Below are 15,000 nucleotides of genomic sequence, written 5' to 3' on the forward strand. Positions count from 1 at the left end.
CCATTTTCATTCAATATAGTATTTTCTTCTGTTAGTTTATTCAATTTCTTTTACCTAATTTAGCATTATCATCCATTCTCTCTTAATTCATCTTCCAAAGTTTCATATTTTTCAATCCTGTCCACCTTCGCCATTTCTTAAACTTACCCATATTTCCATTTTCATCCATTATCATCCTTTCTCCTCTTACTCTATCTCCTTCTTATCTATATTCATCAATCTTGCCTTTACTGATAGTTTATTCAATTTCTTTTACTGAATTTAACATTATCGTCCATTCTCTCTTAATCTATCTTCTAAAGTTTCATATTTTTCAATCTTGTCCACCTTCACCATTTCTTAACCTTACCCATATTTCCATTTTCATTCAATATAGTATTTTCTTCTGTTAGTTTATTCACTTTCTTTTACCCAATTTAGCATTATCGTCCATTCTTTCTTAATTCATCTTCTAAAGTTTCATATTTTTCAATCCCCCTTCACCATTTCTTAACCTCACCAATATTTCCATTTTCATTCAATATAGTATTTTCTTCAGTTAGTTTATTCAATTTCTTTTACCCAATTTAGCATTATCGTCCATTCTCTCTTAATTCATCTTCTAAAGTTTCATATTTTTCAATCTTGTCCACCTTCACCATTTCTTAACCTCACCCATATTTCCATTTTCATTCAATATAGTATTTTCTTCAGTTAGTTTATTCAATTTCTTTTACCTAATTTAGCATTATCGTCCATTCTCTCTTAATCTATCTTCCAGTTTCATATTTTTCAATTCTGTCCACCTTCGCCATATCTTAACCTCACCCATATCTCCATTTTCATCCATTATCATCCTTTCTCCTCTTAGTCTATCCCCTTTTTATATCTATATTCATCCAATCTTGCCTTTATAGGAGAGTAGAGCACTCATCCAACCCAGATCCAACCACCCTCTCTCACAGAGACAGAGGGTAAGTTAAATTAACAAAGATTAACATAATTAAAAGAAATATATATCACCTGATTTCATTCGAATACCGGTCGTAATTTGACTGGTTTTAACACATATATACCTGCCACCAGATAAATAAATAAATAAATTATTGATAAACAAAGGTAATTAATAATTAAGATATAGTGATATTGGATAGTATTTTTCTTTCAATATTTTTTTAGGATAAAGAAATTATATTTATGTTTATTGTGTTTTGTATATTTTGAGCATTTGACTCCAGGTGTGTGTGTATGCTTGTGTATGTGAGAGAGAGAGAGAGAGAGAGAGTCTCATAGTAGAATAAAATTATTTTATAGTAGTTAATGATAAAGGATAGATTATTTTATCATTGAAATGATGATTTCTTAATTTGATAGAATTAGTAAATTCAGGTTCTCCTATAGAAATTGATTGAAAAGGATAAAAATGGATATTTTTACCGAAAGATGTATAATGGTCCCATATTATTTTAGAAAAGTGGATCCCAGATTTTTGATCACCTATAATTAGGTAGTTATTTAACTATCAATGTGTGTGTGTTTGTGTGTGTGTGTGTGTGTGTGTGTGTGAGAGAGAGAGAGAGAGAGAGAGAGAGAGAGAGAGAGAGAGAGAGAGAGAGAGAGAGAGGTATTATTTTTTAGTAGGATAGAAATGATTCTATTATTGCAATAGATATTACTTAATTTAATAAGGATTATAGATTCACGTTCTCATAGAGGGTTGGATTAAAAAGGATAAAAGTACTTGGATATTTTTAGTGAAAGAGATATAGTTAGCTCAAGATTTTTAATAAGGAATTAATAGATAGAGTTAGTTGATTCAAAGAGAGAGAGAGAGAGAGAGAGAGAGAGAGAGAGAGAGAGAGAGAGAGAGAGAGATTCATTAACTGAAAACTTATCTTACGTCTGATGTTAGTAGGATCCTAAACTGAGTAAAAGATAAAAAATAAATGGGTATAATGTACTCAATCATAGTAAGTGTGAAAATAAAAGAGGTATATATCTTTTATAGATTACCTGACTATGACCCTTTTAAGATGTATTTAATATTGCACGCACACCATTCAATGCAAGAAACTGACCTAGCATTTGTGAATGATATGTATGAAATGTTTGAGAGTTTCTGCATGGCTATTATAATTCTATTGCAATCTTGCAGTTATTGCTTGCATGGTCTGCAATGGTGCTATAAATCATTTTTGTATGCTTCTATGTATATATAAATATAGTTTGTATATATTTATATAATGAAATGTAACAATATTTTTTATGCTTATAAATTGATTTTTTTCATGATATGGAATTTTTTTAAATCCATATTAAGCTAATAATCGTATTCAGCTTATATGCTATGTAAATATTGGCTGGTCTATTGTTTTATATTTTTGATAACAGGAGAAAATGGTGGTCTTGGGTTTTGTTAGAGCTCATTTATATTTATGTTTAAATATCTGTCTGTCTGTCTAGATTGCCCGGGCCTTGTTCCCGGACGGGGGCTCTGTGACCATCGGAATTAGCCCCCCAAAAGATGTTTGAAAGTATTTTAGAAATATGTATACAAAAGTCAATGATGAATGATATCATAAAGTACACAACGGTACTTTCATTAAAGTCTAAGGTTTTTAGTTTGTTTATTTCATTTGCCGATTATGGATACACTTTGGGAAGTTTGTTATTTATAGGGGTACAGATTCACAACACATTTAGGGGCATGTGTTTATATATATATATATATATATATATATATATATATATATATATATATATATATTTATGTATATATATATATATATATATATATATATATATATATATATATATTTATGTATATATATACACACACACACACACATATATATATATATATATATATATATATATATATATATATATATATATATATATATATATATATATATATATTTGTTCCAACACGAATACTTACCTCGAATTACTTCCTCGGAGGGTCCTTGACCTCTCTCAATCTCGACCAAGATTTCCCGCGCTACCCCCCCTATCTCGCTCCCGATAGTTCCTACCCCCGCCGCCAGGATAATTCCTGCGGCCCGGATTAGGGCAGGTCACTGCTTTTCTCGGGTCAGGATCTCATTAAGTCCTTGGTCGTGAGATGCGAAACATCTCACTCTCTCGCTTAAACTCTCGATCCTTTGGCGCGTTGTGATCCCACGTGTTCCCAGTGTACGGACTTGTGTTTTTTCTGCGATAGTGCGTTTTCGCAAAGTGTTCTCAGTCCGTTCCCCTTGAGTTTATCCAGGTTTTCTGTAACTCGTTAGTGTTGACCTTCGTGTGCGAACGATGGAGAACGTGCGTCGTTGTCCTGGTCCTAGAGCAGGAAAGTCGTGTGGGGCTTTCCTCTCTAAACCAGAAGTGGACCCGCATTCCCTTTGTTCCACGTGCAGAGGTAAAGTTTGTTCCTCCTCGGACACGTGTCCCGAGTGCGTGAGTTGGGACGGCATTCAGTGGGTACGGTATAGTACAAAGAAAAAGAAGTCGTCTAAGCGTTCCCCCAAGAAAGTGAGTGGCGTGTCCTCCTTACAGTCGGTCAGTGATCGGTCCGACGAAGCCTCGGCCTCTCCGTCTCCTTCGCAGAGGAGTGGCCAACAAGCCCCCAGTGTGATTGTTAGCCATAGTGTTCTCCCAGGTGAACCCAGTGTGAGGGAGGAACCAAGGGCTGGCCCCTCGGGAGAGAACGGAAGGGCCGCGAGTGTTTCGGGCGAATCGGGCCACGTGGCAGGGGATCACGCTTCCTCAGAAGACCCGGTATGGGGCAGTGTGGCGATCTCAGACTCCCCCCCGCCCTCGTGGGCCGGTGCGTCGGGTTCCCCCCCTCCAGAAGAGAACCACGCGAGAATTCGTCGCCCGAGTAGCGATGCCTTCGGGTGGAAGTTACCGAAGACTCCAGGGAGGTCACCGCTAAGGATGGACGTATCCCTGGGTCCATGGCCTTCTAGCAGGGACAGAGTGGACTCGGTACCCTCGGTATCTACAGCAGTCCCCGAGGATTTTCTCCAGCACCCTGTCTCGGACGATCGACGGCGGAGGGCCTCCCCTGCGCATCTCTCGAGCAGTCGTTACGTGAGGAACGTGGCACCCTCGGACTCTTCGGAAGCAGACTCATCCTCCGGGGGAGAACGCAGGGAGAAATGGCACCGTAAGAGAGAGCGAACCGATAGTGATCGTTCCCGCTCCAGGTCGAGGTCGCGGCACAGTCGGAAGCGCCCACCCTCTCACTCCCGTAAGTTCAAGAGGGAGGTCTCTCCCGGCGGCGGCGAATGGTTCTACGTCCCCCCAGGAGAGTCCAGGAAGCACCGCTCTCCAGACTCTCGGTCCAGTGATCGAGCCTCCAAGTTGTCACTGCCTACATACAACATGGAGCCGCTCGACCGGCCACGCAAGAAGGACCTCACTCTCAGGCACAAGTCCTCGAGGCCTTCGGTTCACCCCGCCCGGCGGGAGGAAGCGCGCTTCCGAGAAGAAAGCCCGACCGAACCAGCCCAGCTGGGTCGGACGTCGAGCAGGAAGGACCGGTTTCCAGGGTCGGGTCTTCCCACCTGGACCGTGTCCTCCGCGTCCAGAGCCTTGGGACAGTCGAAAGGCCTCCCGGAGTCGGTGGCACCCGCCCCACGGAGAGACCCAACCGTGTACGGTGCGCCCTACGGTTGCGGGACGGCCTCCCTGGGACCTAGTAGGGAGAGGCCGGTTTACCACCCACGCACTGCTCCCCTCAGCCAAGCCGATGCCTCGGTCGACGGAGGCGAGGTTTCCCCGTCGGAGGACTCCGCCTACAGAAGAGTGGTAGGCCTCGTCAGAAGGATCCATGGGATTCCGGAACCCTCGGCGCCGAAGGTGAATACCTGGAGGTCGAGCCTCTTGAGATATACGCACCGGGACGTCCTTCCGAAGTCCTCTCTGGCCCTGCCTCTCGCCCCAGACCTGGTACTGGGGCAGGAGTACATCGACAACTTGGTGGCCAGCACTGCGGAGGCCCCCAAGTCCCAGAGTGCCTCCAAACTCCTCCAGGGTCTTAAACTACAGGCCAAAGTTTATATCCCGGAAGGGCGACGCCCAGGCCCCTGTAGAGTGGACTCAGCCGTGGATATCCTAGGACAAGGCGGCTCGGACAAAAGGGCCAGCTCAGCCCGTGTGTCCTTCTCGGCCTCTGAAGCAGGCATGATGGAGGAGATGTCGAGAGACATGATTAACGTCTCCTCATGGCTGGACTGGTGGGCCTCCACTTTAGTTAATGTACAGGCCTCCACAGACCCCGACGACCCGGAACAACAAGGTCTCCTGTCAGACCTTCTCACCTCCGGGGGGAAAGCCCTCAAATTTATGGCGTATCAGGCACTCTCCTTAACGGCCAACTGGGTCCTCCGAAAGCGGGACACAGTGCTTTCCAAAGTGTCAAGGAAAATCCCGGACAGACATGCGCGAGTGATTCGCACCCTACCCCTAGGAGGCGAGTCCCTGTTTCCGTTGAAGGAATTAGAAGTGCTGATGGAGAAAGTGTCCAAGAGGAGAGAAACCAACGTCCCCAAGCAAACATCCTCCAGGAGGCCTCCTTATAGGAGGTCAGTCTCGGATAATGCCGTGACTCCTCAGGCTGTCCCCAGCTCTTCGAGGAGGGACGCCCCCGCCTCCTCCTGGACATCAACTCCTCAGCCCTCCCGCAGGGGAGCTACAGCGTCCGCCAGCTCCTTCAGGTCGGGTTACTCCGCCTCGAAGAGGGGCAGATCAGGCCGCCCCTCTAGGAGAAGGTAGAGGGAGAGGCCCCCTACTCCCGCCCAAGCCTCGGGTTGGGGGATGCCTCAGACCCTATTGGCAAGCATGGAAAACGTATGGGGCGGATGCTTGGACGGTGTCCGTCCTGAAAGAAGGCTACAGGATCCCCTTCATAGCGGACTCACCCCCTCTTATTCCAGCCACCCAAACAAAATTGTTAGCTCCCAGGGACCCGTTGAAAAGGGCTACCCTGCAAAAAGAAGTTTCCTCCATGTTGGAAAAGGGAGCCATGGAAGAAGTCCTTCTCCCAGGGCCAGGCTTCTACAGCCGCCTGTTCCTGGTAGAGAAAGCAACGGGGGGATGGAGACCGGTGATAGACCTGTCGGCCCTCAACAAGTTCGTCAAGAAGACGGACTTCAAGATGGACACCCCAAAATCCGTCCTGTTGTCCTTGAGGGAGAAAGATTTTATGATGACGGTCGATCTCAAGGACGCGTACTTCCAAATTCCGGTCCACCCGTCGAGTCGGAAGTTCCTCCGGGTAAAATGGGGCTCCCAGATCCTGCAGTTCCGGACCCTCTGCTTCGGACTGTCGACGGCCCCTCAGGTGTTCACGAGGGTCTTCGCGACAGTCTCAGTATGGGCTCACGAATGAGGTATCCGCCTCATCAGGTACCTGGACGACTGGTTGCTCCTTTCCAGTTCAAACGCCCTCTTGGAAGAGCAAGGAAAGGACCTCCTCCGTTTCTGCAGGAGTCTGGGAATCATTATCAACCTGGAGAAATCGAACCTAACTCCATCCAACAAAATGGGGTACTTGGGGATGACGTTGGACACCGTGCAGGGGAAGGCCTTCCCCTCGGAAGACAGGATACAGAACCTCGTCAAGATCATTCAGCCGTTCCTGTCGGGGCTTCCCAGGAAAGCGAAAGACTGGCAGAGGCTGATAGGCCATCTGGTCTCATTAGAGAAGCTAGTCCCCCAAGGGAAGATATGGCTCAGACCCGTACAATGGAACTTCAAGGCTCTATGGTCCCAGACAGGCTCTCAGAAAACATCGATCCCAGTCCTCCCGGACACGAAAGCAGCCTTGAATTGGTGGCGATGCCGGTCGAACTCCCTCAAGGGGATGCCCCTCGGGTCCTGACCCCCCGAGTTTCTCCTGTTCACGGACGCCTCCAGCCTAGGGTGGGGAGCCCACCTGCGGGAGGAAACAGCAAGCGGGACCTGGTCGGAGACCGAAAAGCATCTCCACATCAACATCCTAGAGCTAAAAGCAGTACAAAAGGCATGTCTGCACTTTGTGCAAGTCGGTTGAAGGGAAACACCGTGGCCCTAATGTGCGACAACGCCACGGTGGTAGCCTACATCAAGAAACAAGGGGGCATGAAGTCGAAGGAACTGTGCGACCTCACCGTAAACATCTTGCACTGGGCGGACGAACACCAGGTAACACTGCTAGCAAGGTTCATCCCCGGGAAAAAGAACGTGCTAGCCGACGGCCTCAGCAGGATAGGTCAGATAGTAGGGACAGAATGGTCCCTACAACCAGCGGTGGCCAGACTCATCCTTCAACGCTGGGGCTCCCCGGTGATAGACCTATTCGCAACAAAGCTCAACGCCAAGTTACCGGTTTATTGCTCCCCGGTACCAGACGAAGGAGCAGCCCTAGAAGACGCCTTCCAGCACAGGTGGGACAACCTGGACGTTTATGCCTTTCCCCCCTTCACGCTGCTAAGGCAAGTGCTCAACAGAGTAAGAACCTCCCAAAACCTAAAGATGACTTTGGTAGCGCCCTGGTGGCCGGAGAGAGAGTGGTTCGCAGATCTGAAAGACCTGGCAAGCCATCCGCCATGGCCTCTGCCCCCCAGGTCAGATCTACTGAGTCAACCGCACTTCCTCAGGTTCCACGACAACCCTCTCTCTCTTCGCCTTCACGCCTGGAGACTATCGAGCGACTCCTGAAGAAGGAGGGGTACTCCTCCTCCACAGCCAAGAGGATGTCCCTATACCTAAGAAAATCCTCTACCGTAGTCTACCAGGCGAAGTGGGCCGCCTTTACGAAATGGTGCGCGACAAAACAAATAAGACCTCTTAAAGCCTCGGTCCCTGACATAGCTGATTTTCTCGTGTACCTTAGGGATAAAATAGGAATGTCAATCCCGGCTATTAAAGGAGTACGAGCAGCCTTAGGCCAAGTCTTTCTCCTGAAAGGCATCGACCTGGGGACCTCAAGACACATAGGGATGCTGATTAGAAGTTTCGAACAATCCTGTCCTCCCCAAGCCAGGAGAGTGCCCAGATGGGACCTGGCCAAGGTCCTGAAAATGTTGTGTCGTCCGCCCTTTGAACCACTCAGAGATATCGGGGACAAAGATCTCACCCTCAAGACAGTCTTCTTGCTAGCCTTAGCTTCGGCTAAGAGGGTAGGTGAGATCCACGGTCTCTCCTACGACGTGGCACACTCCAAAGGGTGGAAGGAGGTATCTTTCAAGTTCGTACCCTCCTTTGTAGCAAAGACTCAGAACCCAGCAGTCTGGGACCCGAGGTTTGAAGGTTTCTCAATTCCGGCCATCCCCAAGACAGGCAATACGGACGACCTGAAGTTATGCCCGGTCAGGACGATCAGGAAATACCTGGAAAGGACGGCCCATCTCCGTCCGGGTGCCAAGAACCTCTTCGTCTCTTCAGGCGTTAATAAGAAGCAAGTGTCCAAGAACACTATTTCCTTCTGGCTGAGACAAGTCATCACTAGGTCTTATGAAGAAGACAAGGTGGCAGTACCAGGCACTCCCCGTCCCCATGACATCAGAGGCCTGAGCACTTCCTTGGCCTTTGAGAGAAATATGGCAGTGGGCCAGATCCTGCAGGCCGGCACTTGGTCACACCAGTCGACCTTCACAGCCCACTACCTCAAAGACTACTCAAGAAAGTCTTTGGATGGATTCTCCATTGGAACAGTCATCGCCGCCCTCCAAGCTGTGTAGGGGCAGGCTAGAAGACGTCCCCAACAAGTGAATAGACGCATCCCTACTTCTTCAGGAGAAGACTCAGTAGAGAAGATGTCAAGAGGTAAGCCTTAAATTATAAGCGTAAGGTTTCCACTGCTACCCCCTATCCGCTCTCTGTACCCCCGCATTACGTAGCCATCCAGGCACCATGTGCCTAACCAAGTGGCAGAATGGCTCTCCCGCCTCCTAAAGTATAAGTCTCCGAGGAAGTAATTCGAGGTAAGTATTCGTGTTGGAACAAATTAAAAATTTTAAGTAATTTTTATTTTTCCTAACATACTTACCGAGAATTACTTCCGGGTAATGGCCCTCCCTTCCGTCCCCGAGTGCCATTCTTCCATTGCCGGGTCGGGCTAAACGGAGGACTTAATGAGATCCTGACCCGGGAAAAGCAGTGACCTGCCCTAATCCGGGCCGCAGGAATTATCCTGGCGGCGGGGGTAGGAACTATCGGGAGCGAGATAGGGGGGGTAGCGCGGGAAATCTTGGTCGAGATTGAGAGAGGTCAAGGACCCTCCGAGGAAGTAATTCTCGGTAAGTATGTTAAGAAAAATAAAAATTACTTAAAATTTTTAATATATATATATATATATATATATATATATATATATATATATATATATATATGTATATATATATATATATATATATATATATATATATATATATATATATATATATATATATATATATACAGTGTATGATATGGTACATTTGTATACAAACAGACACATATGGATATATATATATATATATATATATATATATATATATATATATATATATATATATATATATGTGTGTGTGTGTGTGTGTGTGTGTGTGTGTATATATATGTATATATATATATGTTTATATATATGTGTATATATATGATATATATGTATATGCATATATATATATGATATATATGTAAATGCATATATATATATATATATATATATATATATATATATATATATATGTGTGTGTGTGTGTGTGTGTGTGTGTATACAGACACACACTATGTACCACCAAACTTAAAAAGTTTTTTATGAGTAAAGTCAGTCACCAAAATGTTTACTGTTGTTTACAAACCGTATTTAGTACGATATAGATATCATTCACGTGACTGTATTAGTAAATATAAAATGTTCCATATTTATATATACTTATACATATTATATGGAATGAGCTCTACCTTACTCAGACCCATTTTCCTGTCTTAACAATCATTATTGCCATTTATCTATTTATGTATTTCTCATTTCCTATCACTTCTCTCACTTCTTTGGAGTTTTCTCTCTTTATCTTTCTCTGTGATATCTTGAACCGTAATTGTTTTCTGTTGTTTTTAGATTTTTTTATTTTGATTTTCAATCTTTCGTTTGTATGGTATTTCTTGCCTTTTTTATCTCCATTAATGCTTTGCTAAGTCGATTCATATAGTTTCGTTTCCTATTTGTTAGTTTAATTCTTAGAATTATTTTAGCTTTTATGTAAATTTTGATTTTGTTATTTTTCTAGTAATGTGTATCGTTTTTTTGGAGAAAGTTTTTCTATCAAAAATTTTTCACTTTTATATTGCTATCTTTTTTCAATCTTATATTACATTTTTCTTTAGCTTTTTTTTTGTAAAGTATAATTACTGACTTCCTATAGCTTTCTCCATTTTTCTTCCTGTTTTTCTTTTTATAATTTATACTAATCTATCCATATTTTTCTATATTTATCTATAAAATGATTTTTTCGTTACCTGGTTTAGTTACCCCCCCCCGTCTCTCTCTCTCTCTCTCTCTCTCTCTCTCTCTCTCTCTCTCTCTCTCTCTCTCTCTCTCTCTCTCTCTCTCTCATGATTCATTTTCAGGTAAAATTTTGAGTATAAATGACATTTTATCATTGTATCGTACCTTTCTCTCTTATAAATTAATTGAATGCTTAAACCTTGATGAATTCGAACCATATTTTGCTTAATGAATAAGAATTTGATATTTTATGATAAATTGTCATGAGATGCTCTTTATATACAGTATATATATAAATATAATATATATAATATATATATATAATATATATATATATATATATATATATATATATATATATATATATATATATATATATTTTATATATATATATACATATATATATATATATATATATATATATACATACATATTTATGCACACACACATATATGCATTTATGCCCAAATACGTATATGTTTATAGAAATATATATATATATATATATATATATATATATATATATATATATAAATTTATTTATATATATATATATATATCTTTGTATATATAAATATATCTATGTATATATCTATATCTATGTATATATATATTATATATATATATATATATATATATATATATATATATATATATACTTATATGTGTCTTCATATATATATATATATATATCATATATATATATATATATATATATATATATATATATATATATATATATATATATATATAAATATATATATACTTATATGTGTCTTCATATATATATATATATATATATATATATATATATATATATATATATATATATATATATATATATATATATATATATATATATATATATATACCGATACTCATTATGATGTGTGTTCCGCTTCTGCCATTCTATGTAGCGATGAGATATTTTAATGTTGACCTTCTTGTGCCCGCTTGACCTCTTCCCTCAACTCTTAGAATTCGACAACGGCCCCAGCACGTCCTACCTCTCTCTACCTCCCGAATCAGAGGGTGAGTTGATTCAACGATACCTCTCTCTCTCTCTCTCTCTCTCTCTCTCTCTCTCTCTCTCTCTCTCTCTCTCTCTCTCTCTCTCTCTCTCTCTCTCTCTCTCTCTCTCTCTCTAAGTGCATTCTCTTTGTGTTGGAATTTTCTATATTTTTTATTGTTAGGAATTCTCTAAAATTTCAATCTCAATTAATTTAGTAGGTTTAGTAAATATTAGTTTATTAGTGTATATATATATGTATATATATATATATATATATATATATATATATATATATAAAAATATATATATATATTCGTATATATATATATTTATGCATATATATATAAATATATATATATATATATATATATATATATATATATATATATATATATATATATATATATATATATATATATATATACATATATGTGTGTGTATGTATGTATAAATATCTATGTATATATATAGATATACATACATACATAGAGACAAACACTTACTTTTTATTATATAGGGGAGATTCATATTTCAGTCCTTTAATGTCTTATTCTGTTTCATCTTATAAGAAACCTGTTGCTAGATAATGATATAATCAAGATTTTAGATGGTCCAGCTCCTTAATAATTGGTATCCAGACGTCAGCAGATGTCATTGTTGTATAATAATTATGTAATTAGTAAATATGAATAGCTATTTTAAGGCTTAAAGGTTTCTTAGTAAACATCTTATAAGGCTAATTTTGAATGTTATTTGAATAATTAATTTGCCGGGTTATTTATTTCTTTCTTATTTAAATGTTTATTTGAACCATGACCGTAGAGAATTCTACCAAGAGAATGCACTTGTTAATGTTATATCCTCTTGATTAACTTCAATAAATATTCTGTTTTTGAGTAATTTCAAAATTTTCAATGATACGTCAGCCTTCCCTATAGGAATTAAAATGATTGTATTAGAATTTATTAGATAATATCTTCATTGGTTAAAATCCTCCCCTTTATGAAATAATGTTTTAAAAATCTTTATTAGAAATATAAAGAATAATTCTCTAAATCTTTATTAAATATAAAGAATACTTCCTAATCGAAGATATGTAGACCTTCGCTAAAATTAACATGTTAGTTTAATTCATCATGGTAATTAAAACTGATATATTTCTATTAAGAATCAACTGAAGATTTAAAATAAAACCTCCGGTATTCCCGTTGCCTCTATATAAGACTTCATAGCTAAAACTTTATAACTATTTAAGTGAGAATATCACTTGGACAATCCTTCCCTCTCTTTACTGTCGATCTGTATTACTGTATATAAAGGCATGTTTTGATTGCGTGGTTTTCCGTGACATGGCAACTCGAGTTACAGACAGTTGCCAATTGATGTATTTATTATGCATGGGAGTTTTGTTTACATTGGGTGATGTGGACTCGCAATATACATAATATTTGGGTTTAGGGTGAAATATTAGTGTTTGTTATAGATTTATCCTTCAAAGCCCCCCCCCCCTCTGAAAAAGAATTAAGTATAATGTTAAGAGTCTTTATAGGTCCAATTTAAGTAAACGTAAAATTGGATATACTGTACAGTACTTTATTTTTGCAATCAAAATTTGATCATATATTACAGTGTATGGATTATTAAAATTATTTTCTATATATTTCTTATAAATTTGAATCTAAATGAAATTTCAATTGCATAATCTAAGCAAAACTTACTTGTTGAATTTTGCTAGTCCACTGCCTCTAAGTTTTCTTTCTTGTGGGTTTTTCTTTTGCATGATTTAACATTTTTTTTCTGACAAGCAAACTATATTTTATATCATTACAATTTATGATCTTTTTTTTTGGTTGTATATAATTATTTTTGATAATGGTTATGATATTCACTATTGATTAATTCAATTATTCATTTGGAGTGAATTAGCTGATCTAACTTGTGAGTGATTTTCTATAGCCTATAGAAATTAGAACAGGATTCATTTAAAAGTTTAGATTGTTGAATGAGAAAATATTACCTCCTATATGATTTATCTAGACAAAGTGTTAATGGTTAATTAATATTTAACATCGCGTAATTATCAATTCAACACAAGGAAATAATCAGTAGTTTCAGCATAATGTTCAAGATTACTCAAAGGCAAATAACATTTATATAAATACGAGTAAATTTTGAATAAATCACTTATTGGATGGCTAATTCTCTTCATTTTCTTCTCTAGCTTTATTGCATGAATGTTTTATTTCCCTTTTAAAAAAGGTTATATAGACAATGGGACATCACGGACCAGAATCTCGACTCAGATGGAAAATCTTAACACAGATAACACAAACGAAAGGCAGACATTTTAAGCATTTTATTTTAAGATATTTAATGAAAATTTAACACAGGAATTGTGAGCTTAGATGTCTAACTAAAATTATCGTATATTGAAAACTTAAATATGAAAATTTTAACACAAATGAAAGGCAGAAGTTAAAAAAATTAGATTATATGAATTTGATTTTAAGATATTTAATGAAAATTTAACACAGAAACTTTGAGCTTTGATATCTAACTTGAATTATCGTATATTGAAAACTTAAATATGAAAATTTTTAACACAAATAAAATGCAGAAGTTGACAAAATTACGTTATATGAATTTGATTTTCTGATATTTAATGAAAATTTAACATAGGAATTTCCAGCTTTGATATCTAACTGCAATTATCGTAGATTGAAAACTTAAATATGAAAATTTTAACTCAAATAAAATGCAGTTGAAAAAATTTCGTTATATGAATTAGATTTTAAGATATTTGATGAAAATTTAACATAGGAATTTTCAGCTTTGATATCTGACTGCAATTATCGTAGATTGAAAACTTAAATATGAACATTTTAACATAAATAAAAGGCAGAAGTTGAAAAATTACATTATATGAATTTGATTTTGAGATATTTACTGAATATTTAACACAGGAATTGCGAGCTTAGATGTCTAACTGAAATTATCGTAGATTGGAAACTTAAATATGAAAATTTTAACACAAATAAGATGCAGAAGTTGTAAAAATTACGTTATTTAAATTTGATTTTCAGATATTTAATGAAAATTTATCATAGGAATTTCCAGCTTTGATATCTAACTGCAATTATCGTAGATTGAAAACTTAAATATGAAAATTTTAACACAAATAAAATGCAGTTGTAAAAATTATGTTATATGAATTTGATTTTCAGATATTTAATGAGAATTTAACACAGGAATTACGATCTCAGATATCTAACTGAAATTATCGTAGATTGAAAACTTGAATATGAACATTTTAACACACACGGAAAAAGGCAGAATTTAAAAATATTGAGTTATATCAATATAATTCTAACATGTTTAATGAAAATTTAACACATGATTTGCGAGCTTAAAAATTTAACTGAAATTATAGTAAATTGAAAACTTAGATATGAAAATTTTAACAAATAAAAGTTAGTAGTTGAACAAATTAAGTTAGATTAATATAATTCTAATACGTTTAATTAAAATTTAACAC

At 38.3% G+C, this 15,000-nt stretch overlaps 1 protein-coding gene across 1 annotated transcript in view; it reads left to right on the forward strand.

Annotated features, from left to right (window-relative positions):
- LOC137628487 (uncharacterized) overlaps positions 1-15,000 on the forward strand; it is a 131,308-nt gene that overhangs the window by 25,018 nt on the left and 91,290 nt on the right. The window contains exon 7 of the mRNA XM_068359642.1: positions 11,432-11,485. Coding sequence (XP_068215743.1) covers positions 11,432-11,485 — 54 coding nt within the window. The remainder of the gene's footprint in view (positions 1-11,431; positions 11,486-15,000) is intronic.

This window comes from Palaemon carinicauda, chromosome 36 (genome assembly GCF_036898095.1).
Source record: "Palaemon carinicauda isolate YSFRI2023 chromosome 36, ASM3689809v2, whole genome shotgun sequence".
NCBI classification, from domain to species: Eukaryota; Metazoa; Arthropoda; class Malacostraca; order Decapoda; family Palaemonidae; genus Palaemon; species Palaemon carinicauda.